Source organism: Ips typographus, linkage group LG4 (assembly GCF_016097725.1).
Source record: "Ips typographus isolate SLU linkage group LG4, UJ_Ityp_2.0, whole genome shotgun sequence".
In the NCBI taxonomy this organism is placed as follows: Eukaryota; Metazoa; Arthropoda; class Insecta; order Coleoptera; family Curculionidae; genus Ips; species Ips typographus.
The window spans coordinates 13,409,481-13,436,706 of record NC_138425.1 but is presented as its reverse complement, the minus strand read 5'-3'; the positions used below and the strand labels follow the sequence as shown (position 1 = coordinate 13,436,706).

General features: G+C 35.6%; 6 protein-coding genes and 1 long non-coding RNA gene across 47 annotated transcripts in view; 4 read left to right on the top strand and 3 right to left on the bottom strand.

The window, feature by feature from the left end:
• LOC145728050 (uncharacterized) overlaps positions 1-6,415 on the top strand; it is a 69,764-nt gene extending 63,349 nt beyond the window's left edge. For 6 of the 9 annotated variants that reach the window (XM_081977980.1, XM_081977979.1, XM_081977987.1 and 3 more), the window contains 7 exons: positions 161-416; positions 551-1,131; positions 1,181-1,454; positions 2,711-3,023; positions 3,076-3,209; positions 4,935-5,169; positions 5,889-6,415. In XM_081977980.1, coding sequence (XP_081834106.1) covers positions 161-416; positions 551-1,131; positions 1,181-1,454; positions 2,711-3,023; positions 3,076-3,209; positions 4,935-5,140 — 1,764 coding nt within the window. In that variant the 3' untranslated portion in view covers positions 5,141-5,169; positions 5,889-6,415. The remainder of the gene's footprint in view (positions 1-160; positions 417-550; positions 1,132-1,180; positions 1,455-2,710; positions 3,024-3,075; positions 3,210-4,934; positions 5,170-5,888) is intronic. The other 3 variants (XM_081977986.1, XM_081977982.1, XM_081977985.1) reach the window with 2 other exon arrangements.
• Positions 3,205-7,131, bottom strand: LOC145728059 (alpha-1,6-mannosyl-glycoprotein 2-beta-N-acetylglucosaminyltransferase-like). 2 transcript variants are annotated; one of them, XM_081978002.1, is made up of 6 exons: positions 6,962-7,131; positions 4,431-4,773; positions 4,136-4,377; positions 3,776-4,085; positions 3,512-3,720; positions 3,205-3,457 (listed from the first exon to the last, which is right to left on the bottom strand). In XM_081978002.1, the coding sequence occupies exons 1-6, from the start codon at positions 6,973-6,975 to the stop codon at positions 3,256-3,258; spliced, it is 1,320 nt and encodes a 439-aa protein (XP_081834128.1). In that variant the 5' UTR covers positions 6,976-7,131; the 3' UTR covers positions 3,205-3,255. The 2 variants fall into 2 exon arrangements, with proteins under 2 accessions (XP_081834128.1, XP_081834129.1); XM_081978003.1 differs by having other exon boundaries at positions 3,776-4,073; positions 6,962-7,126.
• On the top strand, positions 6,537-9,092 carry Argl (Argininosuccinate lyase). The gene is made up of 8 exons (XM_081978000.1): positions 6,537-6,705; positions 7,377-7,658; positions 7,713-7,945; positions 7,999-8,192; positions 8,243-8,442; positions 8,492-8,605; positions 8,659-8,876; positions 8,939-9,092. The coding sequence occupies exons 1-8, from the start codon at positions 6,700-6,702 to the stop codon at positions 9,072-9,074; spliced, it is 1,383 nt and encodes a 460-aa protein (XP_081834126.1). The 5' UTR covers positions 6,537-6,699; the 3' UTR covers positions 9,075-9,092.
• A 1,896-nt stretch (positions 9,093-10,988) lies between these two features.
• pont (RuvB-like helicase pontin) lies at positions 10,989-13,825 on the top strand. The gene is made up of 6 exons (XM_081978001.1): positions 10,989-11,229; positions 12,238-12,366; positions 12,495-12,669; positions 12,718-12,980; positions 13,046-13,548; positions 13,603-13,825. The coding sequence occupies exons 1-6, from the start codon at positions 11,089-11,091 to the stop codon at positions 13,760-13,762; spliced, it is 1,371 nt and encodes a 456-aa protein (XP_081834127.1). The 5' UTR covers positions 10,989-11,088; the 3' UTR covers positions 13,763-13,825.
• A 205-nt stretch (positions 13,826-14,030) lies between these two features.
• LOC145728060 (lanC-like protein 2) lies at positions 14,031-15,985 on the top strand. 3 transcript variants are annotated; one of them, XM_081978005.1, is made up of 9 exons: positions 14,031-14,091; positions 14,147-14,335; positions 14,385-14,564; positions 14,620-14,765; positions 14,818-14,965; positions 15,078-15,298; positions 15,349-15,460; positions 15,511-15,657; positions 15,718-15,985. In XM_081978005.1, the coding sequence occupies exons 2-9, from the start codon at positions 14,225-14,227 to the stop codon at positions 15,898-15,900; spliced, it is 1,248 nt and encodes a 415-aa protein (XP_081834131.1). In that variant the 5' UTR covers positions 14,031-14,091; positions 14,147-14,224; the 3' UTR covers positions 15,901-15,985. The 3 variants fall into 3 exon arrangements, with proteins under 3 accessions (XP_081834131.1, XP_081834132.1, XP_081834130.1); XM_081978006.1 differs by lacking the exon at positions 14,031-14,091 and having other exon boundaries at positions 14,100-14,335; positions 14,400-14,564; XM_081978004.1 differs by lacking the exon at positions 14,031-14,091 and having other exon boundaries at positions 14,100-14,335.
• Positions 15,986-16,496: 511 nt separating this feature from the next.
• LOC145728070 (uncharacterized) lies at positions 16,497-17,433 on the bottom strand. The gene is made up of 2 exons (XR_014177986.1): positions 17,313-17,433; positions 16,497-16,559 (listed from the first exon to the last, which is right to left on the bottom strand). It is a non-coding gene; the product is annotated as an uncharacterized LOC145728070 (long non-coding RNA).
• A 1,606-nt stretch (positions 17,434-19,039) lies between these two features.
• LOC145728064 (cyclic AMP response element-binding protein B-like) lies at positions 19,040-26,649 on the bottom strand. 30 transcript variants are annotated; one of them, XM_081978015.1, is made up of 8 exons: positions 26,490-26,649; positions 25,061-25,149; positions 24,370-24,435; positions 23,900-24,046; positions 23,276-23,459; positions 21,111-21,203; positions 20,629-20,760; positions 19,040-20,564 (listed from the first exon to the last, which is right to left on the bottom strand). In XM_081978015.1, exons 2-8 carry the CDS (start codon positions 25,127-25,129, stop codon positions 20,338-20,340), a joined length of 918 nt encoding a protein of 305 aa, XP_081834141.1. In that variant the 5' UTR covers positions 25,130-25,149; positions 26,490-26,649; the 3' UTR covers positions 19,040-20,337. The 30 variants fall into 30 exon arrangements, with proteins under 30 accessions (XP_081834141.1, XP_081834152.1, XP_081834144.1 ...); XM_081978026.1 differs by having other exon boundaries at positions 23,276-23,405; XM_081978018.1 differs by having other exon boundaries at positions 26,497-26,643.
• Between the last annotated feature and the right edge of the window lie 577 nt (positions 26,650-27,226).

Sequence of the window (27,226 nt, the reverse complement as noted above, 5' to 3'; positions counted from 1 at the left end):
TGGATACTAGCCTATATTGTTCAATCTGAAATCAGTACACAAATAATTTGATGTTTACTAACTACATTCCTATTCTGTTAAATAAGACCTGTATAGGCTAGTATTTAACATCTTCCAAGTGGTACAACTGTGTGAACGTTCTGTTTTCAACCAAATAAAGGCGCTAAGAAAGCTTTACGAGGATATCCCGAGCGACGAGGGAGACAGTGATGCTGACAAAGAAGTGCAACGTTTGCTCAGCGGCGTAGCTGACAGACATCAGCTAATCGCTGCGGACAGCGACGACGGTAGCAGCGTAATCTCGGGCAGCTGGAGCAGAATGAGAGCGTTTAAAAATATTTCCGAAGCCGGCAGGGGTAGCTTTAAGGAAACCAAACTAAACTTTGATCTCAATAGTAGGGTTAAAGATAATAAAGGTACACTATAAAGTTCTTATCTTACGCAGTTATAAAATATTTAAATTCAGGAAGTGTGTTTTTTTTTTATTTGAATGGTGTAGGAAAGTATAGAAAGTCATGTTTTTTATTAACCACACAAACAATTATTACAGGTGACATTCCACTGGAGAATACGGTTTCGGTACAGCCCAAAACCACCTACAATAAATACAGCATACCCAACACTAACGGGGGTAGTAAATACTCACCTGTTGTACTAAGGAAAACAATTCCTCTGAAACCTACGACTGAACTGACACCTCCAGGATTACTCAACAATACTAATCGAAATCAATCTCCTCCCACTAGGGAGTTTAAAAATTCTCCAGATCACAATCTGAGAGCAAAATGTGTAACTGAAAGAGCGGTTTTGAGGCAGCCCAAACAGTCCGAAATGACTTACTTTGGAGTCGGTCTGACTAAAACGAACAAGGAGACTGACCACCTCAGGAAGGAACAGAAACCGGATTTGCTGCACAACCACACCCGAGCTAAAACACCACCGAAGGTGGTGGGGAAACCTAGAAAACCCACCCCTGAAGTAGAGGTGAAAAAGTCCAACGAACATATTTATGAGAATCTTAAAACTTCTAGTGATAAGGAGGTTAACAGCTCATCGAAATACAATCGTAATAACGACTTTGATTCCGCTATTTTGGATGAGTTGACCAAAGCTGCGGATCAAATTTTACAGGTACGAAAAAAACCAAACAAGACTACGTTAGTGACAACTTTTTCTTTAGGCTGTGAACGGTTATACTTCAGAAGACTGTCAAAACCGACTGAGTGGCGACGAGGACGATCTCCGAAAACCGTTAGACACTATTTCCGAGACCAAATCATGGAAAAATCTTGGTCAGGATTTGGAGAGTAGAAACCAACAACGTATGCGACCTACTTTGGCCAGCGCCGCCAAAATCAAGGTGAAGAGGACTTCTTCCAATTCTTCAGTAGAAAGCCTCAGCAGGGATCGAAGACGAAATTCCATCTCAGATAAACCCCGTACAATAGCTGCAGGTATGCTGATATTTTTTTATTAGTTCAGCTACATTTTTGTTACACTAAATAGACTCAACTGTCACGTTTGGCTTGTCTGGACACCAAGAAAACCCTAGTAAACACGTAAAAGTAATTTTTACAGCCCGAAAAATGATGTGATATTGACAAAATTTGACTGCAGCAAACCAGTGACGTAATGACTTTTTCAATTTGCCATTTTACCCTGTTTTTTCATTTTCAAATTTTTCAAAAAGTTTTTGTTTAATGAAAATTGATGTTCTAGAATAATAAATCGATTTCAATAAGTATACAAATTTTAACAAGTGTTTTTTTTTTTCATGGTGGAGTTTTTAGTGACTAATTTGCAATTTTCAGTTTGTTATTTTTACTCTGTTTTCAAGATTTCAAAATTTCAATAAGTGTGTTTTTCTAATTTTGGCATATAAAGTGACACTTTTCAAAACTGATTAGAGTGACAAAACGTTTTACTTTATGTAACTAGTTACATAAAGTATCACTTTATGTAACTAGTTATGAAAAGTTCATTTCATCACTCCCTGTTTTTATGCATTTCCGTAGAAACATATGGGCGACATCGATCATAACATGTCGTTGTCACTGTTTAAACAAGGTGCTATAGTTGGATTTTTACCTTTTGAGAATGACGTCATCTTTTTACATCTTTGTTTCTCGCATATCAAACATGTGAAATAAACAATTTTAGCAAAAAAGGCACGTTATTAATTTTGTCATCCTGTCAAATTAAAAACGTTGACATTTACTGTCACTTTGATATAAACAAATATCAAAGGTATGAAAATGCTGCGATACAATGAGAAGGCCCAAATGCTAATTCTAAATGTGCTGCTTTTTTTCGAGTACGAAAAGAAACAGTTTCCAGATGTCAACTGAAACTCTCATGATCACTCATTTTTCAAAGCATTTGTAGGTTAAAATTTGTGATCTAATTCCAGACATGCGTGTTTTTTCACCTGCTTGACGTCATTCTCAAAGGGTAAAAATTTGACTATATGAAAGTGAATATTTGTGTTAAATCACTTTAAAAGATGGTTTTTACCACTTTTTGGTCAAAATTAAAAAAAATTATGTATGCAACACGTTTCGAAAATGTCTTATTGTGTAACTCATTCAAATTGTAGGACCTCGCTGCGCTCGCCCTACAAACATTCATTCGTTACACAAAATCGATCTTTTCGTAACTGGTTACATAAATAGCTATTTTTTAATGGTTTTTAATAATTTTAACTTTTCAGCGCCAGTCATAAAGCAGGCTATCCAAGAAAAATCCAGAAGGAAAGTTTCAAGTGAGCATAGCTCTACCACCAGATCTTCCACCAAGGCCAGAAGATTGCAAAGAGCTTCAAGCAGAGAGGCCCTGTTGCAGTCTCATGGAAGTTCGTCGGAAGATCTGCCCGCCAACATTGAGGCGCCTGTGAGAAAGCCGCGACTGATCAAGAAAACGAAAACTTCTCAGCTGACTCTCACCAGTGGAATAGAGCTTAAGAAACCGGTAAGGAAATCGAGGGAAGAGAAGAAGGGAGATAGCAACGTCAAGAGCGATTCCAGGTTTGTGACTTATGATTTTTGAAGCGCTCTTTGAGCAGTTATGTTTGTGTAGAATTTTGGGAAGTCTACCGGAAATTCGGCATAAAACGGCCGTTTCGACTATAACCAGCACGAGAGACCGATCGAAAACGAGAAACGACGAAAACAAATCGAGGAGCTATACCAAAAAGGAAAGCAGTAATAAAGGTAAGTAAAATTTTATCAAAAAATCCTTTAAACAAACAGTTAAAAGTCATTTTACTACAGACATGTCCACACACAACTTTCTATCTCTTTGGTCACCCCATCCGCCATTTTCCCTGAACTTCAGCTGTTTTTTAAAAATTGAAGTTATTTTTATTGACTCTGGAAATAAAGACACTGATTGTATACGCTGTTCCACAATTGAAACTACTAAACTTGCGTCACAATCGGTACTGTGACTATGCACTCCACTGCAATCATAAATAAAGAATGAACAGTCACAGAACTGCAATTAGTACAACTACCATTGGCCTAGATGAAAAACTCTTGGAAATTTCAATAAAGCGCTTAATTTTGCTTCATCTAAACACTTATTAGCCACATAAATCATACTCCAATCCCAGTTATAGTCGTCAAAGTTGCAAAAGTAATTAACGCAAGCCATCACTACTTCTAAGTAAGTTCGACGGTCAAAACCCAATCCCAGGTTGCTTAGTGAGTTTGACAGAATCGCCTTAAAACATCTTTTGATGTTTTCAATTCAAATTGTCACTGATTTTACAGCTCACCTCATCAGAACCAGCAGATTGAAACATCTGTGTAGTTCCCAAACCAATAAACGCGCATCCAGATGTTTGGTAACATTTTCTAGCTGTAAGTTTTGCCACTTCGATGAAGTCTGGTGCCACGTAGTGATCTTCCTCCAGGAAAACCACCAAACCCTGGAACTTGGCCGTTACGCTTAAACTGCCGAAAACGTGGTGCAACTTCCACCACCAGTGGTGTTTTACTTGAGTGTAGTGTGGTTCACGATAGTGACCAAACATGTCCGGATGATCTGCATTGTTGCATCCTATTTCTTTAGCTCTAAAAAAAGCTCTATCTTAAGTTTATTATTATTATATATATATTATAATTATTAGTATCACCTTTTCATTCCAATGTTTCTAGGACAATCGTTAAGATCAGGCCCTGGAAATATGTCCGGATGTGTTTGAATGGAATATGGGAAAAATATTTGCACCACTTTACAGAATGTAATGTTTCGGATGAAAAAATCTATTTCATCACTGTAAATGTCATGGGAAAATATGAGTAAAGTTTCATTGATGTGTTCGGCACGAGACAGACTTATTATCAAATGTTTTAAATAGTTCAGCCTGTTGTGCACCTAAAATATTATAATCTTAAATCCCGGAATCATTAATGATAACTTGTTGTTACTTGAACTACAATCACTAAGTCATCGTCTTTCAAAACTGGAAAGTTCTTCTGATTGTAGACAGTTTCAGCCTTACTGATCCGATCAATTTGTCTTTTTATCCACTCTAGCGTGACGTTTTTCGTACTGTTCCGACCATAAACAATCTCATCATTTTTTTCCTGTTCTGATGTGTTTTGAAATGAAAATTGTTCTTCAAAAACCTCATTTTTTGCGTTTTTTTGTGATGCGTAAGTAAGTGTACTCAATAATACGAACATGAAGAGTATCGTAATAAGGTAGATTCCTGGGACGTCTTGTACGAAATTGCAACATTTTTTGGTTTTTGTTTGGCATCTGGGACACCTAAAAAATGCATATTATTGAAAATGTCAGTCAGTCTACTGGAGTGGATGTGACAGTTGGTCACACAGACTTTTCGATAGAGTTGATTTTTGACATCACGTCATAAAGTTTTGCATCTCCGTGAAAACCATTGATTTCTAAATGTTTATTTGTTATTTTAGGGACAGTAAGCAGTTCGTCAACGGTCAGGCAGACGTCATCGAGCAGTAAAGGTTCGCACGCGCAGCGCCCTCTGACCGGAACCCGAGAATCGTCCGGAGTGACACAACACCGCATTTCAACAGCGTACGTACCCGCTTGTAGCCCTAGGCGGCGCCACAAGCACGCGTACGCACGGCAGGACGACTGTCCCTGCTTGTGCTCGTGACGATTGCGCTTACGTTGACTATTCTTTAGGTAGTGACCGAATGATCAGTATCTAGAATTTTTTCTGTGCTGCCATCTGTTACGTATGTGGCTTTGTGCAAACTTTTTCTAGCCACATGGCGTAACATACAATTTTTTTAAGTGTGAAAACTACACAACTGCTTTAACTGTTTTCTTAACAAAAGAGCGTTTTTAATAGTGGAATTTTTATGTTGGTATTTGTAGTAAAGTAGCAGTTTTAGTAGCAGTAATAGTAAAAAGTCATTATGCTTTATAGGTATGCTTACCATTGAAGTACACTAATTAAGTTTAGGCTCTTATTTTCACTATCTATCAAGTATTGATTACTAACCACTCATTAATACTATTTAAACGTAAATTACTAATATACTAATGATTATTTAACAAAAGAAACATATTGCATCTCCATGTTAGAGAACTACAAAAACAGACAAAATAATTTACTTTCTAGGTTTCTTGTGGTTTAATAATTAAATATACTTGATTTACTTTAATCCAATAAAATATTGCAATTAATGGCTACAAACTATTTGAGCCTAATAAACTAACAATACTTAGTAATTGCATGCCAGTTTATACTATACAACGTAGATACTGATCATTTATTCATTACCTAATTTGTAGGTACTTATCTGTAGTAAATTAAAGCAAATAATACTCGGTAAAATGGTTTTCGGATTGTTTGCCCCATTTACATTAAATAATTGTAATAAAGGTTTTTATTTCAGAAATATCAAAAGGTGCCATCGTGCCGAAACCGCCACCAGACACTAGCAGGAAGCAGGACCGATCCTGGTTTTAAGCTAATTTTTGTAACTGCAACAAGTTCGCTCAATTTGACACAACTAGGAAGCTTATTTTATTTGCCAATATCAATTTCCTGCCTACCTAATTAGTTTGTAAGTTCCTAAACATTTTTTACGACTTTTTAATTAATTTAAGAAAATTGTTTGTACTTAAGTGTAAAAAAGTAATTTTTTCCTAACGTTGTCGATCTCCCTTTTCGGTCAAGTTGGAATTACTATTAACGTACTTTAAGTTGAAATGACGACGCTTTAATCCGGACCTAACTAGCAAACTAATATTATTGTAAAAAAAAAGTGTCACAAAAGGCTTTTTAATGCTTTAATTTTATATTTAAAAAAACTATTTAATTTATTTGTAAGGACTTCTCAATTTAATTGTGATTACGCGTACTGCTTATTGGTCATGTGATGTTTATCTATTAATAAATAATGAAATCGTTTACACTTAATATATCTGAGTTTTTGTTTTTTTCTGTATTAAAACCATTAATATTGATTGACAACAGCAATCACATGCCTAAATTCATATCTGGTACTACAAAAAAACATAAATTTATAAAGGATTGTTTGACCTTTGCTGATAGTAAAATTGTTGATGTCTCATTAACGTATCGTATAGCTTATTGAACTCGTTCTTTTGCAACCAATTAATTTATTTGTATCTGGCGATATACAATTTAGTTTTAATTTCACTTTTGTCCAACTAACAAAGTTTTTATTTTACAATAATATTATGGCGGTAAGTATTTAAACTACACCATTTCTAACTCTAATTCAGAAAGAGTCAAGTGTAATTCAGTTTAATTTTTAACCTAAATTGTGTTATTTTTTTTATAACATTAATTGTTTTAATAAAATATATTAATTTATTAAAGTGCTTTGTACTAAAACAGAAATGAAGTGATCACTTAGCTTTTAAGAATTTTAACTTACATTAGTTCAAGTTCAGGGAAAAAAAACAAGTTTTTTTTTAGTACAGTTTTTAACAAACTTACCTGAATAATTTCATTTTCCGGTTTTCTACTCTTTTAATACATCATTTTAATATAGCAATTTTTGATCAAGTTTACTCAACTCACACTATCAAAACAATTAAACGCACAAAAACCGTGCATAGAACTAATCGTTAACTACTATCTTATCATAGGGTTTGGTTCAACGCAATAAATCCAAAAGCAGAATGTAAAAAAGCCATATTGCACATGAAAAATTCCCAGTAGGTAATTTAAAACCTTTAAAGTGCTAGTTGAGAGATAAGACTTCATCAAACACACCAATAATAATCAATACAAACATTATTCATAAATGCAAACTTTCAGCAAAACGGAAATCAATTCAAGTTAAAAAGGGTTATACCTATACCGTTAACATAACGTGTTTACTGAATAATAAATATTATACGACCTTCAGGAAAATCATAAATTATGGGGTGGAAGATTCACACAGAATGTGGATCACAAACTAGAAACTTTAAACTGCTCCCTGCATCTAGACAAGAGAATGTATGCAGAAGACGTGGATGGGAGTAAAGCCTACGCCAAAGCTCTTCAAGATATTAATTTGTTGACCCAGGATGAAACTGAACAAATCTGTATAGGTTTGGAACAAATCAAAATGGAATGGAATAGCGCCACTTTTGAAATTAAGAAAGGCGATGAAGATATTCACACCGCTAATGAACGGAGATTAAAGGTAACTGAATTTTTGGTTCATTAACACATACACGCATACAAAATCTTAAAAAAGGAGCTTATTGGTGAACCAGCTACCAAATTGCACACTGGACGAAGCAGAAACGATCAAGTAGTCACCGACATGAAATTGTGGTTGAAAACCAATCTGGTGAACCTTCAGCAGGCAATTTCAAGTCTCATTCAAGTAATTGTTGATCGATCAGTGAAGGAAATTGATGTTATTATGCCAGGCTATACTCATCTTCAAAGGGCGCAACCGGTTAGGTGGAGTCATTACTTACTCAGGTATAGAAAACTGTAGTTTTTTAGATATTTAATAATAATTGGGCCTAATATAGTCATGCGTGGACTTTAAAAAACGACTGCGATAGACTGCTCAATAACTTTCAATTTTTGGACGTGATGCCTCTAGGAAGCGGAGCTTTAGCTGGGAATCCTTTCAATATCGACAGACTGCAATTGGCTGCTAATTTGGGATTTTCCAGAGTTACTAGCAATAGTATGCAAGCTGTAAGCGATCGGGATTTTATAGGTCTGTTGTCCATACTTTGATGATTTTTTTTAACTTATTGTCTTCATCAGCCGACTTTCTTTTTTGGGCATCAATGGTTGGAATACATCTAAGCCGGCTGGCTGAAGACTTGATCATATTCAGTTCCAAAGAATTCGAATTTGTTATCATTGACGAGTCATTTTCGACTGGGAGCAGCCTGATGCCTCAAAAAAGAAACCCGGACAGTTTAGAGTTAATCAGAGGAATTGGTGGCAGTTTATTTGGACAAGTATTAAAAACTCTCATCCACAAGTCAATTTGTAACAAAATTTATTCAGTGTTGCAGTTTTATGATAGTTTTGAAAAGTCTTCCCTCCACATACAACAAAGACCTGCAAGGTGACAAGGAAGCTATGTTCAGTACCTTTGATAAACTATTGTCAATTTTAGAGGTAAATATGTATTACCATTACTTTAAATACTGACCAAAAAAAGTATCCCACAGGTGACTAAAGGTACAGTGAAGACGTTAAGACTAAACACTGAAAGATGCAAGGCAGCCTTAAGTCACGAAATGTTAGCTACGGATCTAGCTTATTACTTGGTGCGGAAAGGAGTGCCTTTCAGAACGGGACACCATATTGCCGGGCAAGTGGTGGCCGAAGCCGAAAAACAACGAGTAAATATCTGCGACCTCACTTTGGAAGAACTTAAATGCATAAGGTGTGTGATTGTGTGTGATTTATAAACCATTTGATCTAACCAGAAACTAATACATTTTTCAGTTCTTATTTTGATGTGGACGTTGGAAGAGTGTGGAATTATGAAAATAGCATCGAACAATATCAATCGACTGGCGGTACCGCAAAGGACAGCGTTTTGCAACAAATTGACACGTTACGCCAATGGCTAAAGTCTTAATACAGAAATAAAAGAAGATTGAATGTTTGTTTTAATTACTACCATAAGTGAATTAACTCTATCTGATAAAAGTTTACATTTGTATTCACAATAAATCAAGCCGTAGAGCTCGAATCAGCTAAGAAAAGGCCACAGGCGTCATCAAACGATGATGTCACGATCTCTGTACGTCTCGCTTTAAATATTGCTGCTCTCGTTACTTTCCAAGTTGTTGCAGCCAGTCAGTGGCGTGCTATTATTTTATCAGTAAAATGAAACATTTTCGTCGTTTTTAATAAAGAAAATAAAAGACAACAAGTTTTTTAAAGGAATGGAAACTCCTTCTGCTTCTTTCTTCATAAATTGTAAGACGTTACTGACGATTTCACGGCCTTGGCTGTATATGATAACACCTTTCTTTCCAACCTTTTTGAAAGACATTTTGACAAAATAACGTTTTTTATTCATAACACTATGTGAACTTCAACTGCGACCATCAACAATACAACCAAAACACCAGACTAAAACGGAACCTAACCTAACCCCCTAAGTCTCCCTGTCCGCCACTACATTTTTTTAAACTTGGCAACACCGTTTAGAGTGCCTGCTAGTAAAAGCATATAAAAAGGTCCAAATGTCCCTGGCCGCTGCCGCATCTGTTTTAATTGTGTCCAAGTAAAAACCGTACTACGTTGCCAAGTGGCTTTTTGACCGCTTAACAATATATTTTCGGGAATATTTTAATAGGACGCCTCTGATTATATCTAATGCGACGGCAACTGTAGAAGGAGAAAGAAATAGTTTTAAAAACTGCGTCATTGATGATGCGGTGGCCTTTTCTCATCTGATTCGAGCTCTACCCTAAACTAAAAGCAAGCAAAATTTTTATCAAGGGATCATATCTCAGAAAAATGATTGAATTAAACTGATAGGATAATCTAAGGATATCATTATGTCACAATGACGTAATTTCACTGTTGATTTAATTATGATTTTATCAAATTACTTCATCGTGACGTCAAAATCACTTTAGTTTGGGGCTAATAAATAAATCTCGCGTATTTTCTGCGATCCTAATGAAAAGTATGGATAAAACTTCTCGTCATTCGCATTCCATGTTGTTTTCGAATGTGGGAAAGAAACGAGAAACAACGGTGGTGGCCTCTCTGCACTGCAGTTTCAAATCAGGGCACCCTGGTGGAGCTAGCTAGACCAGTAAAGGCCATGGCTAAGCGGTAGCGCACATTTGAGCACGAACTAATCAGGAGAATATAACACTGTAACAGGTTTCATTAAATAGTACAAACATTCGAAGAAAGAAGAAACCTGAAATTTGATATCAGGCGAAAAGAGTTAAAAATAATACTGGAAATAGATTCAATGTTGTCCCTACTTGTGTTCTGGCCTCTTAATAGAAGTGGTGGATTTAACTGTTCGTCATCCAACCAACAGCAAGTTAGCGTGAGGAGAGTCAGTCAAGTCAGTCGGACGGTGTTGGTGCCAGTGCCGGTTAACCGCTGAATTTAACTGAAAGCTATTAGGAGAACAAAAAGATGCTTTGGACTGGTAAAGAATACAACAATAATGTTGACACATGGTGAATGCGCCATGTATACTTTCCCTAAATTGGCTTTATTGTTGTGTTTTATTATGACTGTCAAACCAGAGCAAATGCTTATATATAGCAAACTTGGCAAACACTAAAGCATTAGTATAATAATTAGATGAAGGGCGTAATAACGTTTGATAACATAATAATAATAAATTATTTTTTGAAAAACAGAGCTGGTTGCAATCGTAAAACTTACTCTGAACAGTCTGAACTATCACGTGATAACTTGGGGCTACCCTTCGATATCTTACACGTGATCATTTCAACTGTATCAGTCTATCAAGAACTGAAAACTGATATTTGACACTTTACAGAACAGAATCACGTGTACCCCAACTTTTGCTCGTTTGTTTTGTTTGATTGATATTCGATTTTCAGTCAGTTTAGTTGTTTGTTCAATAACAGCGAAAGTTTAATGGTAAAATGAAGGTTGAAGAAGTAAAAAGTACCGTAAAAACCCAACGAATTAGTGCTCACAGCCATATCAAAGGTTTGGGCCTAGACGATGCCGGTTTTGCTATTCAACAAGCGGCCGGCTTGGTTGGCCAAGAACAAGCCAGAGAGGTTAGTTTTTGCTTTGGTTTTTTGAATCAATTCACTTACTTTCTGCGAATTTCTTTACAAGATCTAATATTCATCTATAATGCAAGGAGTTTTCTAATTATTGTAATATCAGGCAAACATGAATAATAGCATTGTCAGTATTTACTATATAGGAAAATATTAGAAAGAAGTAAACTTGTACAGGGTCTTTCACTGGGGACTGACCAACCCCCCTTTTTGGGCTTCCCTGTAATTAATTAAAGAAACTGAGATAGCCATTTGATTTAGTTTAAAAAGTTGAATCAAAAAATTAGTACCAAAATATTCCTAACCTTCAAATAGAAGAGCTACAGCCAATAATGGTGTTTTTTCTAATGGATCACCCAGTATATTTAACTATTTTCGGCATGTGCTCGAAATTCTGCAAATATTTTTACAAAAAAAAAATAAAATTTTGTATATTGATAAAAACAATTATAGAGAGGAGCATTCATTTATTATAACTCTGGAATCATAGCCATAAACAAATGAGAGTAGAATATAAGACATGTTTTACAATTTTACTGTTAATTTCTACAGCTTCCTTTATCCCTTTATGAACTGGTCAAAGAGATTGAAGATACTTTTATTAGATTTTATACAACTTTATTTTACTGACATAAAAACAATGGAAAGACATAAGCACACTCGAATAATAATTACCGTCTATCTTCCTTAACCTGAGTATCTTAAATCGTCATTAGATGACATAATGTTTATGTAGTATGTTCAGTAAAATTGATTATTTTAACATTTACAACCAACTAAAATAAAATATTAAGAAATAAAAGAAAAAAAATTAAAATTTTGTGGTCATTTTTGGATTCAACTTCTTAAACTACATTAAATGGCTATTTCAGTTTTTTTAATTATATACAGGGAAGTCAGAAAAAGGGGGTTGGTCAGTCCCCAGTAAAAGACCCTGTACAGAGTGTACATACAAAAAAATAGTAACCTACAACTTACAAATTAGTTTTGAAAAATTCCTAGGCAGCTGGAGTGGTTGTTGACATGATCAGAAGTAAGAAGATGGCTGGACGAGCTGTGCTATTGGCTGGACCACCTGGGACTGGCAAGACAGCAATTGCACTTGCAATAGCTCAAGATTTAGGAAATAAGGTAAAAAAAATCAATTGGTGGCACACCAAAATTAAGCATTTGGTGTAAAAAATGGTCAACCCTCTTTATCTCATTCAATTCTCAATTTCCTCATTTTTTTTTATCATAATGTGGCTTATTTACAATAGGTTCCATTCTGTCCCATGGTCGGTTCAGAAGTATACAGTTCTGAGATAAAAAAAACTGAAGTTCTGATGGAGAACTTTAGGCGGGCTATTGGTTTAAGAATTAGGGAAACCAAAGAAGTGTATGAAGGTGAAGTCAGTGAACTGACACCAGTTGAAACTGAAAACCCTGCAGGAGGTAAGTATTTGTTATTTAAGCGTCATGTACTACATTGTTCACATTTAGGGTATGGTAAAACAGTAAGTCATGTAATTATTGGATTGCGCACTGCAAAGGGCAGTAAGCAACTGAAACTAGATCCCAGCATTTATGAAGCTTTGCAAAAGGAAAAAGTTGAAGTTGGAGATGTTATTTATATAGAAGCCACTAGTGGTGCAGTCAAACGTCAAGGCAGATCTGATGCCTTTGCTACTGAATTTGATTTGGAAGCTGAAGAGTATGTTCCTTTGCCAAAAGGAGATGTGCACAAAAAGAAGGAAGTTGTTCAGGTTAGTTTACCTTATAACTTAAAAAAAAAACATTAAATACATGATCACTTTAATATCTGGTTTAGGATGTAACCTTGCATGATTTGGATGCAGCTAATGCCAAACCTCAAGGAGGTCAAGACGTTCTTTCAATGATGGGTCAATTGTTAAAACCCAAAAAAACTGAAATCACCGATAAACTGCGAAAGGAAATTAATAAAGTCGTTGACAAGTATATTGATCAAGGAATCGCCGAATTGGTTCCTGGTGTATTGTTCATTGACGAAGTCCATATGCTGGACATTGAGACTTTCACTTACTTACATAGAGCGTTAGAAAGTGCCATTGCTCCGATCGTCATATTTGCCACGAATCGCGGTAGGTGTCTAATCAGAGGAACTGATGATATCTTTTCTCCACATGGAATTCCTCTGGACTTGCTCGATCGACTATTGATAATTCGAACTGTTCCCTACGAGCGCCCAGACATGGAACAAATTTTAAAATTGCGCGCTAAAACTGAAGGCTTGGAGATTGATGATGAAGCCATCACTGCTCTAGGAGAAATTGGAGTTAAAGCCACTTTAAGGTGCGTTAGTTGGTTACTAAACCAATGAGTACCTAATTTATTAGTGCGTTTTAGGTATGCAGTTCAACTTTTAACGCCGGCTCATTTGGCAGCCAAAATAAACGAAAGAAGTAACATAAGCCAGTCGGATGTAGAAGAAGTAGCCTCATTGTTTTTGGACGCTAAGCAGTCTGCACGAATTCTGTCCGAAAACAAGGAAAAGTTTATGCAATAAGTTTGCCGAATGTTGTGTTCTGTGTGTATTTTAAGTTGGAGTAATAAATAATTTTTTTATTGAGTTTTCTGATTTATTTACACTGAAAGTGAAACTACAGTGATTTCACTAAATTTAACACCTATTTTTCAGATTGAATGCCATTCTAAGTTTTCTATAGAGCTCTTTGGTTTTTTTTTATGAGAACTGAAGCGCCATCTATCCAAGACCTTTTCACGTGATAGTAAGGCGTTATTGTAGTAGTACTATCACGTGGTCGAAATAAAGTCATCTGAGTTGCCAGATGACAGCCCAGCAACCAAATTCCGGGTGGTGTTGTGGTGATTGGGGTAAAGATTTTTAAAATTAAATTTTTTAAATATACTAATACTAATTTATTTCCAGGACTTTATCAAGTATTCTCTTGCTCTTATTTGACTGTCACGGTTATCCAGCTTATATTTTCCCAAAACAAAAAACAAAATGAATACTTCATCCCCGCAATCTCAGTCACCCCATCATAAATACCATTTCCAGAATCAGTACGATGATTATTCCGTAGACGCTGCGAAACCCCACATCGACAATAAAACGGTAAGGTCCTACTGTAGCAGAAAAAAACAAATCAGCTTGGTTCATTTAGATTATTTTAAATAAGGTAAAGACCACCAGTAAAATTACTGCCAAGTTAGCGGCTAAGTGGGAGTTTACATTGGAAGAACTGAAAAACTGGACCTCAACGGATTATTCAGTGTATACTGGAACCGCGGGAATTGGTTTGTTGTTTCTTCGCAAAGCTCCTGACGATCCTAGAAATTTGAGAGTAATTTTGTACAAACTATAAACCACCCTCAGGGTAATGTTGCAAATGTTTTTAGAGCATCAGAAAAAATTATTTACAATTGGAACAATTAAAAAACAGAAAAGTCACATTTCTATGTGGTGATGCTGGGCCTTTGGCTATTGGTGCTGTAGTGTCTTACAAGTTGGAGGATCATAAGATATTTGATTTTTGCATTAGAAAGTATGTCTCTGTATAATGTCTTACCCCCTCAACTAAAAATGTGTGTTTGTAGATTAATGGCTTTCGTAAAAGTGGTGAAAAACACCAGTTCAGATCTGCCTAATGAGTACATGTATGGTAGGGCAGGTTTCCTGTTTGCCCTGCTTTATGTGAACAAACATGTATCACCTCCACCATTTAGTGAATCTTCAATAAGAAGTGTAAATTTTTAATTATTATTGAATAGCTCTGCAGTGGACAAAATCTTGTATTTTCAAGATATTTGTCACACTGTTGGAACTTCTATTTTGCTCACAAAAGAATTAATTTCAGATCATTACTGCTATATTGAGCAGTGGTGAAAAACTGGCTAAGCACTTAAAGATTGAGGGTGACTGCCCTCTGATGTATGAATGGCATGACACTAAATATTTAGGTGCTGCGCACGGGGTATCTGGAATTATTTACTTATTATTGCAAGCGCGGCAGTACCTCACTGAGGAGGAACTAACCACTTTGATTAAGCCTACCATTGCATTTTTGTCAACTTTAAGGTAGTATTTTGATTAGGATCAAATTTAGAATTTGTACAAAATGTCTGTAGGTTTCCTACTGGAAATTTTCCATCGTCAATTGGTCAAGGCAGAACTGACAAGTATGTGCAGTGGTGTCATGGTGCGCCAGGGTTTTTGTACATGTATTGCGAGGCATATAGGGTAAGTTTCCAGCTTTAAACATTCAAAAAACTGGAGGTTGTGTTTGACAGACTTTCGGAGAGCGTCAATACTTGTATGCCGCTGAAAAATGTTCGGACGTTATTTGGTTCAGAGGTATATTAAAAAAAGGCTACAGTCTTTGTCATGGAGTGGCAGGGAATGCTTATTGTTTTTTGGAGATGTTTCAAACCACCAAGGTAATAAACCTCAAAAAATTTAAATATGAGTTAAAATTCTGGGTTTTTGGTGTGTTTCAGGAAGATAAGTTTTTGTATCGCGCTATAAAATTCGCGGAATACTGCTTGGACTATACGAAACAAAAAGAAGAACACTCGCCTGATAGACCGGTGTCTCTTTACGAGGGCATTTCCGGTCCGATGTACTTGCTGCTGGACATTCAGGATCCTGAAAACGCCAAGTTTCCAGGTTTCACTCTATAAATTGCATTCCTAGGGCTTGAGAGCATTGGAAATATGTTAATGTGACAAATGTTTATTAGTTGGGCAAATCTACGACTGTAATGAAGATGCCTTAACTTTATTTAGTGTGAAACACTGAGTGAGATTTTTTATTAGCATCATTTTCTGTTCTGTTGCTAAAGATGAGAGAAAGGAATTATTTTTGTTTATCTGGATCATTGTGAAACAAAATTTATTGTTGTCTTGTCAATGCAGCAGGTAAAGCTATCCAAGTATTGTTGGAACATTCCAAATACATTAGAAGATTATGACACTGCTCAGTTTTGTAACTTTTAAAAAACACCAATTCTATTATTATTCTCAAGCATTTGAGTGTATAGAAACTTTAAAAAAACTGGTTAAAGCGCTTAAACTGGCTTCATATCTTACTATATTATCGTGTCAACGTATGTATTTTTGTGCAGTATTACTGATTGTGATGTTTATATTAAGCTAACATAAGTTATCACTAGAGTCTGGATTTCTAGAAATTTTGCTTGCAAATAATAAAAGCAACCAACCTTTAACGATTTTGTTGATTACTTTGTTTTGTGCTTATTTACTGCTATTTTTGTATGGTTTAACTAGTTTTTTACAAAACAAGCTTTTCAAGTTTTTAAAATAAACTAAACTAATAACTGCTTTGACAAAAAATTGCTATACAGTGCGTTTTTTTTAACGCGCAACATAGGATTTTACGTGTTAAATTTTTAAGTCCATGTTAGACCATTTTATTTTGGAACTGCAAGTCTATAACTTGACGGGTGTGTCTTTAATACCCTGAAGCTTAAGTAAGTCTACCAATTTGGTCTAAAAAGTGATTAAAAACTGGAAAAAAATCATTTTGTTTCGAAAAGATTTTATCGTTCCATACTCCCTGTATGCATTGTTGTTCCTTGTTGTTTTTATACTGGCAGGGCAGGTAGCAGGTAAAGTGACATATTTTGACTGCATCACGACCCGACATCTTCTGAACGTCAAAAGGGCATTTTATGATTGTTTGGAATACTGTTTTTGGCTTCAAACGGAGGTCACTTTGAACAATTCACTTATAAAAATACTTCTTTTGTTCTTAACTTTCTTGATATAAAGTTAATGATCACCCTGTTTTACTTTCTACGACAAATTTTACCTGCTACCTGCCGTGACAGTATCAAAAACAACAAAGAACAACAATGCATACAGGGAGTATGAAACGATAAAACTTTTTCGAAAAAAGATGATTTTTTGCAAGCTTTTTAACACTTTTTAGACCGAATTGGTAAATTTACTTAAGCTTCAGGGTGCGAAACAGCCACCCGTCAAGTTTTATACTTGTAGTTCCAAAATAACATGGTCTAACATGGGCTTAAAAATGTAACACGTGAAATCCTATGTTGCGCGTTAAAAAAAACGCACTGTATTGAGATATTGAACGACAAAAACATGTTGCAAAATGTGCAAGTATCAATTTACAAATTAAAACTGACCAAAAAATTTCCAAATAATACTCCTGAAGTGGTCTAAAAAAATGTAAAAACATTCCAAAACACTATAAAACCTCTAAAATGCCTTGCAAAGCTCACAAAGCAGCCTAGAAACTTCTAAAAGCTTCCAAATGCTTTTCAATTTATCTAGAAACTCTCAAAAGCTTCCGTATGCTTCTAAAGCAGTTTAACAGCTTCCAAAAGTTTCTAAAACCGTCTACAAGGTTTCAAAAGTCTTCAAGGCAATTCAGAACCTTCAAAAGGCTCTTTAAACTGCCCAAACACCTTCCAAATGCTTCTAAAAAGGTTTTAAAACACTACAGAAACTCCAACATATGTCTAAAGCCATCCAAAAGCTTTTAGAACACTCTAAAGTCTTCCAAATAATCTTTAACTGGTCTAGAAGCTCTCAAAAAATTTCAAGGCAGTCTAAAAGCTTCCGCATGCTTCTAAGGCAGTTTCAAAGCTTTCAAAAGTTCAAATTCACATGTTTTAAAGGCAGTCCAGAACCATCAATGCTCCTAAAGTAGTCTAAAAAGATTTCAAAACACTACAGAAACTCCAAAATGCTTCTAAAGCAGTCGGAACTCTTTCAAAACAGTCTAGAAGCTTTCAAAATCATTTAGAACAGTCTAAAAGATTCCAAACGCTTTTCAACTAGTCTAGAAGCTCCCAGAAGATATTAGAGCAGCTTAGAAGCTTCCAAAAAATTTTGTGAACCGTGTAAGAGATTCCAAATGCCTCTAAAGTCTAAATCACATTCCAGAACCTTCAATATGCTGTTTAAACAGTCCAAATGCTCTCAAGTAGTTCAAAAAACTTTAAAGTTTTCAAAACAGACTAAAATCTTCGGTAAGCTTCTAAAGCAATTTGAAATCTTCAAAAAATTTCTAAAAGTTGAACAACAAAATTTTGCATCTCTGAGAGTTTTGTGCTTTTTTACAGATTTGCATGCTTTTTTGAAGAAAATAGCAGTTTTGCTTTTTAAGCGGTTTTTTTCACTTTAGTGCTTTTTAATCCGGACTCTAGTTATCACTTACTGTATTATTATAATGTACTCCCTGTAACTTTATTCTTAATATTTTGCTAGATGTGCAGTCATTTACAAGTATTTTACTAATGGAATTTTATCGTACTGGATTTTAGCAGTTTCTCATCATTTACTGATTTATGGCAAATGCGGCTCAAATAGTCCGGTCGATTTCGTATCACACTGTTGATTGTCAAATCCCATACAAGTAGGCTTCATGCTACTCGTTTACTGTTGGCTGTGCACACAGACAACAATTTAGAAGTCCCCTTAAAAGTTTTAGCCCAATTTGGTCAAAAGACGGCTAAATTATGCTATATCTACGTGTGCAACACAGTGGATAGTTTGTGATTGGTCAAAATTTTTGGCTTACTGCTTTTTTTTTGACCAATCACGAATAGCGCTGTGATTTGCGCAAATACTGCAACATGTGCTATAATTTAATGAACATTATTATAGCTGCAACATTAAATCAGAGGTAAAATTATTTGTGTACTTTTAGATAATAGAAAAAAAATAATACCGAGCGCCTTATTAGAGAAATAATAAACGTAGCGTTTATTAACCAGAAAATAACGTCTTTTTATTTGACAATCCTCAACAAAAACAATTGAAACAAAATGAGAACATAGTAAAATATCTCCATTTATTTTTTGTAATAATAATTCGATACTCATAACATCTATTAAATTAAAAATTGTATTTACAAATCCGCCTAACTACCAAAATAGTAACGTAACTCAGCCTATACACCGTCAACAGTCACCAAACCTGAGCCGGTTCTTTTATTTTGTGATTTCAGATCTAAAGATCACGTGACCTCCATATCATTTTGTAAACAAACAATTTTTTTCCAAATTTGCGTGTGTCCTGTGATTCATAGATTCGAAATCATGGTTACCAAAAAGCGATTCTGTTTTAGCGGAAATGGGCGCAAACAGACCCAAATTTAAAACGATATACTTTCTGTCCTTTGGTGGCTGCACTATTCAGTTTTAAACTACAACGTTGCAGCTTTGGCGGTGCGAAAGTAGTTTCGTAATCTTTGATATGTAAAAATACATATTTATATGACATGTACAATATATACAAATAATAGAGCTTCTCTTTTTACAAATCAGTTTTCTAATGATGTGCTAGTCCAGAAGACTGTTCAGTTAAATGCGATAATGATAAGCGTCAAAACATCTTTCACCATGTCGAAAAATAGCTAAAAGAGTGGATAGAGAAACCGAAAAATTAAAGAAATCTATCACTCCCTTAGCAAAGTCCCCAAACACCAACCATCAGGTCTGAATAAAACATCATTAGGAAACCGCATAGACAACTATACAAGGCACTCTCGCAGGTCTTAACCAAAACAGGAACGTAAATAATAATAATAGTAATAATAGCAACTTCAACCAAAAATTTAACTCAAACATTTTAAATAATTTCATTAAAAACCTGACTGAACATATCAAAATACATTTAAAACTGAAATTATTTACTAGTACTCGTTAAGGAGGGATTATTTACATTGGCTTAAAAAATTATTATATCTTTCTTCACAAGCCTTCTTCCAAGTGTGAGGGTTAAGACAAAAAACGTCCAACTGAAATAACTAGATTTTGATCTCATTTCCTTTTTTCTGAAAAAAGTCGAGGTCTTTGGTTCGATAGTAATGTTGATGAGAACTTGTACTTTTCGTTTTACATAAATATATAAAAAAATACGACAAACTCCTGCAACGCAGCTTGCTCCGTCCCGCAAATTGGCGTCATTTAATAATTGCACAGTAGAAATCTCTTCGCGTTTTCGTCAATAAGATCCGTAAAATACAGAAGACCCAACAAACTTACTGTAAAATGACCCGAACGCTCGACTCGAAACTGAGCCGAACTTATTTGTACAATAATAAAAACATCCAATAAACCACGATTCTCATTCTACTTTCTGCTGACAGTACAGCTCTTTCAACGCTTTCAGTTCGTCGATAAGTGCCTTGTTCTGGTTTTCCAGCACGGCTACCCTGTTTTCCAAACACTTGATGTATTCTTTCTTTTTTCTTCGGCACTCTCGTGCCGCCTCTCTGTTTTTGAGCAGTCGCATTTCGCGTTTTCTCGCTTGGTCTTCGCCTGTTCCTTGCGTTATAGCACCACCTTGGACCACTGAAACAGTCATAGAAAGTTGATTATTACAATGTGCGTCATGAAACCGAAAGAAGATGCTGACCAGGCACAAAAAATTCTTGACCGGGAGAATATTGAACTATAGCTCCGCCAGCGGCAGCATTTGTCATAGTTAATGTGTGAATTCCTTGCCCGCCTTCCCCGCTTGAGATCTGTATCGCAGTGGCAGGCAAAACTGTAAAAAAAAATTGATTTGTTTCTCCAATCAGCTAGAGCAAAATCGTCCATTTCGCTCAGCAGTCATTTCTAATGATTTTTGAACAAAATAACCTAAATATTCTACTAACATATAAAAAAAGTGGCACGTTGATGATGCAATTGGTTATTTAAAACCTACTACTAGTACTACTTGAATTCTTTTAATACTAGTGACTGATGAATGAGTAGCGTGACGTCACAAAAAGTGCATTTTGGATTGATTGTCAAATTTTGTTATAATGCAGACAAAATGACGTCACGTCACTAACTAACACAAACTAGCAGTCAACCAATCAAAAACCAGTGTACACTACCCATAAAACTAACCTGTGTGGTATGGGATTGAGTGTGAGGACAATTCACTGTCTGCCTCCGAGGAGTTCGGCTCAATCTTGGGCTCTGCGAACATCGTAACAAAACCTTCAATTTAGAAAACACTTGACAAAATTACGCGGTTTCTTGCGTTTTAGAAACTAAAATTTAGTAACAGCCCATTGTTTTTTTCTGCATGACGTCAATGAATGATTCTGTATTTGCCTTCTTTTTTTGTGTGTGTGTGATCCCATACCACAGAATAGTGTGAAATAATCGAAACAATAATATGCGTAAGAAGTTTAATCATAAAGGTGCCATTTCTGTTTCAACTGCACTTTATCAAACTGACAACATTTTATCTGAAATAGCCACTTTACAATTATTACAATTTTTCAGTATATGCATGCACTGAAATCATCAATAATAATAAATTACTAACTGAAGTAAAACAATGGGTTTGTTGATAAAATGTAAATTCAAAACTAGCTCAGTTACAATTGGTACTCATTCCACGGTAATTTTGACCGGTGGCCAACTAAAAATTGTATTGGGAAACATCATCTTAGAAACTTACAGCAAAAAAAATGTATAACCAAAAGGGCCTACATAGCAAAACACATTTTCATGATTCCAGCTCCATCCAATCGATTTTTGTTTGGCAATTCTAGTACTAGTAACTGATTTTTCGATTCCGCTAGTTGGTCTCGACAATTTTTGTTATGGAACCTCTCTAAATGTTGTCATTTTTGAGATATTTATCATTGAACATATTTGGAAGGCTGTAGCAGGCGAACGGTTTAGATTAGGACTTCCTATCTTACTTTTCCGAGATCTACTAGACTGTAAGTTTTTTTTGGAATATTGACAATTTTTAGTTATAATTTTTTTTTGCCGCAAGCCTCTACGATGGATAGTTTCCCAAATGGCAAATACAGTACCCCGCATTCTTAGTTGACCACCCCGCACAGCTAAAAAGACAAGACAACTAAATTTCTAATAATTCTGAACTTACATTTTCAAAATTAACTCTAAAAACAACACACATGCTTCTAAACTAGGCGTGCAACAAAGCTGTTCAAGGCTGGTATATGATATTCTATTGAAAGTGTCTTGAATTTAATGAATACAAGAAAAAGCAGCAAACTGCATTTTTTTGGCCAATCACAGACTACTGCGCTGCACATGTGGACAGCATTAGTTTTTGATAATTGAGTCCAGAGGACGCTGAATGATTTAATGTAATGAAATGTAAACAACTAATTTCTGTATGAAACTTCTTAAATCTGAAAAACTGTAACAAAACATAGTTATTTGTGATCTTTGTTAAAGCTCTCAAAAAACATGTTTTACTGACCCTTTTATATGAACAGTTATTTTGTGATTAACGTACAAAAAATAAAAAAGACTTATGTGCATTAATATTTCAACCTAAATGCTTTATTGGAGAGTCTTAAGGAAAACTACCCTGTCCACTAATGGCGTTTCAGATTGAACTACTCCTATGACGTGACAAGAACTATTTAATGGTACCTATTTATTACTGGTTCAAAAGAGAAGATGTTAAAATAGTTTCTTATTTTCTAAATGTTAAGAAATCATTTACATATTGATCAGAGGCAATGTTGCCAAATATCAGTTTCATGAACTAAATTATGGTATAATCTGTCAGAAAAAGGATGGATTTTTTTACTCCTCTTTGAATCATTGTGTCAGAGCAGATTAATCAAAAACGCCATAAGAATTAACAATCGTGTTTTCTTGCTCCCAATCAGAAACTTTAATTATTGTATATTTTTTAGGTAACCAATTAAGAAATACACAGCCATTGAAGATAGAGAAAAGAAAGAACATGCACAACTAAGAGAAAAATCAAACTGAATAAATATTTCAATATACGCGAGAAAAAAATGAATGAATATTACAGTTTATTGTGGTTTAAAAGTATATGGTATAGAAAACCACCTTAAACTGTATAAAAGTGAATAACGTTAAACACGGTTAAAACAAATTAACTGAAATTACCATTATGAAAGGTATGAAAAAACCTTGGCTAACGGCCTTTGAATATACGAAAATGTACACAAAACATAAATCGCCACCGGGCAAGCCGTCAATATAACAAACAGAATGAACCGTAAATATTTAAAACAGTTTGAATCATGCACTAGATAACATACCAGTTATCTCACCCCCTCCAAGATCGTTGAGTATCTTACGGTATGACGGCCGCCTTGTCAAGAGGTCGTGCCTTTTTTTCGGAGATTCTTCCTCGGAAAAACTGTCATCACTCCCTGCAGCGTCCACCACCTGAAAGTATGTTGTGGGTGACGTATCCTGTCTACTAGATCGGTTGCATCCCTCCTGAGGTAGGGACAAAAGACAAATTTTTTTTTGATGGTATCAAAAACGAACAGCGCAAAATTTCAGACAGCACCCGATGCTCGAACGGTTCAAAGGCGACACAATTAACATAGAATTAATTAGCACTGGATGAAAATTGATAGTAGCGCGCTGTGACGTCACAGCAGACTTATTTTGTTGAATAATAATTTACAGTCGCGAGCGCAACCGAAAACTCATCAGCTTATTGAATGATACCAGTCTTTAAATTGACGTCAGAACAATTATTATTTAATGTTTATGGTATTTTTTAACTTTTGTTCACTTGCTATTGTTTGATTTTTCATGCGTGACTAAAAATTCTGTTTATAATGAATAATCAATCGTGACATTTTTAAGATTCAGTTGGAATGAATTGACTTATGATATAAAAGCTAAATTCAGATGAAAGGAAAACTTACCCGTAATGCTTGTAGATTTCCTTGCGTCGTCTGAATGACAGAGTTGGGTTTGCTGACTAGAATCACATTTCCTTTGCTAAGTAAAGGTTGAATGTTTGCTGCTGTTTGTATTACCGATTGTTGATTGGGCTGGATCACACTTTGCACCTAAAAATCAGACCAAATAACCAAACCGTATCAATTAATGTTTTATTTAATCAGTAAAAGTATCTGAATTGTTTCTATCTAGTAGTGTATTACAGTATTTTTGGCGCGAATTTGACGAATACCGCCTTGCAGCCTTGACCGAAACCCAACCCAAAAATAAACGCTGTTCATATAAAATTAGCGCTAAGTATCGCGAATGCTCATCAGGTTATGAAATTTATTACTCAGGTAAATGTCATGCTGTTTACAACTACGAAATCATCAAGAATCAAGGCGTCACTGTCAAAATCCTTAAACTTACTCAATATCACAGCTCTACCTACTTGATTTAGGTCTGAATGATGATCCTTCACTGATATATTGTGAGGCAATTTAAAGGGCATCATGCTCTATAATAAGAGTCAGTAGAATTAATTTACCCCCTTTGACCATAGTCGATTATTTAAAAAAGCCCCCACATAACGTTAAAAAAGCAATGCTACAGTTTATTCACTTTTGCACATACATAATGCTTAATATTCAACGACACACAATCTCAACTTTTCATAATGCAAAACACCCAAATGAGCTCAAATATCCTTCAAACATTTTTAGACACCTATTAGATTTGACCTCTATATTGCAAATAAGTGCAACTGTTATCAACTATTTTACTAGTTTTTAAGGTACTGTATGGTCGTAAATATGCTTTTAATTTGATCCACAACAAAGGCACGTGTTTGTATCCAATAATTTAAGTCTAACATTACTAAAATTGCCCATGTACTAATCCAGATAATTGACAAAAAAACTGGTTTCTAGAACTAAGCAAATGAAACACAAAAACACTAAATTGAAAGCTGTTAGATTCGCACACATTTTGACAATGACACACATGAATTCCAAGGGCAAAACTGATGTGCTTGCAGAGTGGGGTCATGCAACCCCTACCTGCGTTTGCCCCTGGGGAATAGTGAGCTGAACAATGTTAGTAGCCGCCACCAGATGGGGTTGAGAATTAGTTGTGCTCCCTACCGAGGATGCTATCGGACTATCTGGCCCCGACGTAGCAAGTGGATCGCACTTCTCCTCGATGGTTTCCATGCTTCACAGCCTTGCGGCACCTAGAAAAATTTACAAATGCTGTAAATATAATATTTATTGTCATTTAAAATTACATTTCCTGTCTTGTTTTCTCAGATTAATTATTAAAAACAAATACATAAAAAATGTTGAGGTGTCTAATCCTGTTTTAGCTTAAGTAGTTTGAGTAAAATGGATTAATTTAGGCAGGCACTACTTGGGTAAACCCAAGAGCCAATGTGAAATATGACAGTGGACATTCGCTAGAAGTCATTATCACATGACCATTCAACCAATTATAGCTGACAATTCATTAATTTTCCGTTGGAAACCAGTTAGAGATTGCCTCTGCAAACAGAAAGTGCTCACCAGCAACTGTCAAATGACGTCACTCACATTCAGTTCTAGTATACTGACACATGTCACTTATAAAGTTTTTTCATGGTCACCTTGATGCCCGCATTAGTTTGGACCTTCCAGCGAGCCTGCAGAGTAAATTTGACGTCACGATGACGTAATTTAACAAAAAGATATTTTGACCATCTGTCAAATTACGTCATCGTGACGTCAAATTTACTCTGCACGGTGGATGGAGCGTCAAAACGAATGAACCACACATCTTTGCCCAATTGGTTTTCTATCTACAATTTTTGAACCTGTGAATAACTTTTTCATCTTCTTTGAGTCCCTAACCTATGTTTCTATAGTGTCCTAACCTCACTCTAGAATAAAAACAATTTATTGAATAAAAATGAAATCCATTTGGTAGTATTCAAAGTAGTGTGACTAAATTCATATTTTAAATATTCGGAGCATAACAGTGTTAGATAATTTTTGTTTGATAAACACAAGCAACCGTTCCACAGTCGTCAAGAACGTTGTAAATCCAATAGATGACGTGAATGTTTACAATTAATTATCAGTTAAAAGCGCAAAATTGGAACCGCTTTTAGTCCCAATACACATATTTGATATTTGTGTTGTTAAGTAAACGGACATAACCACAAAGTATAGTGTGGTAAAATGTTGCCAATAATAAACCGCAGAATCACGTTTGTTATGTTTAGCTAAAGCGATGTAGTGCAGTAAACCATATCGCAAGCCCTCCAACTTTTGTATCACCCGATTTCGTTTTCATCACACCGACCGACTGAGCGGGAAAACAACGAGCAACTCGACGCGCATTCGATATATTCTAAATTTAAAACCTATTCACAGATATGACGCCATATTCACTACCTTTTCGAGAAAAGTGACAAAACAACAAGTCAGCATTTCATTAAAGGATACCAACTGGGCACTTGCAAAATTCAAAAGCGACAGACCACGAAGGGCACTCTGGACAGTGTCAGCCGTTAATATTCTTCAGCTGGGCACTTACCACTTACGTATTCCTCGTCACCAACTTTGCTGCAATCGGAGTGGGTAAACTGGGTATACGTAGTAGCCACGTCAAAATTTCGGGGCGGTCGTCACTGGAAAACAGCACACGGAACGTGAGTGCGCGTCACAATGATGGCGGACGGGAACGCGATTCGAAAGACCCCGCCCGCCTCGCTTCGTCCCTCGTCCACGATCGGATCGCGTGTCGCTGTCAAAATTGCCGTTCGGCTCGACAGCGTTGCCAACTTTTGCGTTTCAACTTGAGACTGCTTTAAATTTGAATCAGCTTTTATGGAAACGTGATGTCATCTGAATGTTGATCACGTGTCTGATTAATCTGATTGACCGTCAACTGGGCCAAATTCGCTCATTTTGCTTCACGATGCTTTAAAACGAACGGTTTAAATTAAAATGACCAAACCGTGTATTTTTGTTCGTTGGATTTGGCAACATAGCAGTGCGATTCGTTCACCACCAGACTCTACGAGGCACGATTTAAAAGTTGTACCTGATCCGGAAACCCAAAAGACAAGGCTTTACAACAATAAGGAATAACTATTCAACTTTCAAAAGTGGGCTACAACATTATTTTGTAAGGTTTTATTACCGTACGTTCAAAACACATCAACTCTAGCATTGCAACAAAGTCCAAACTGTTCGCATGCCACTGGTAGAATTTACTTCAACTTTACACATCCTCCAAAAAACGACTTGACCAGAATAAAATTGGTTTCA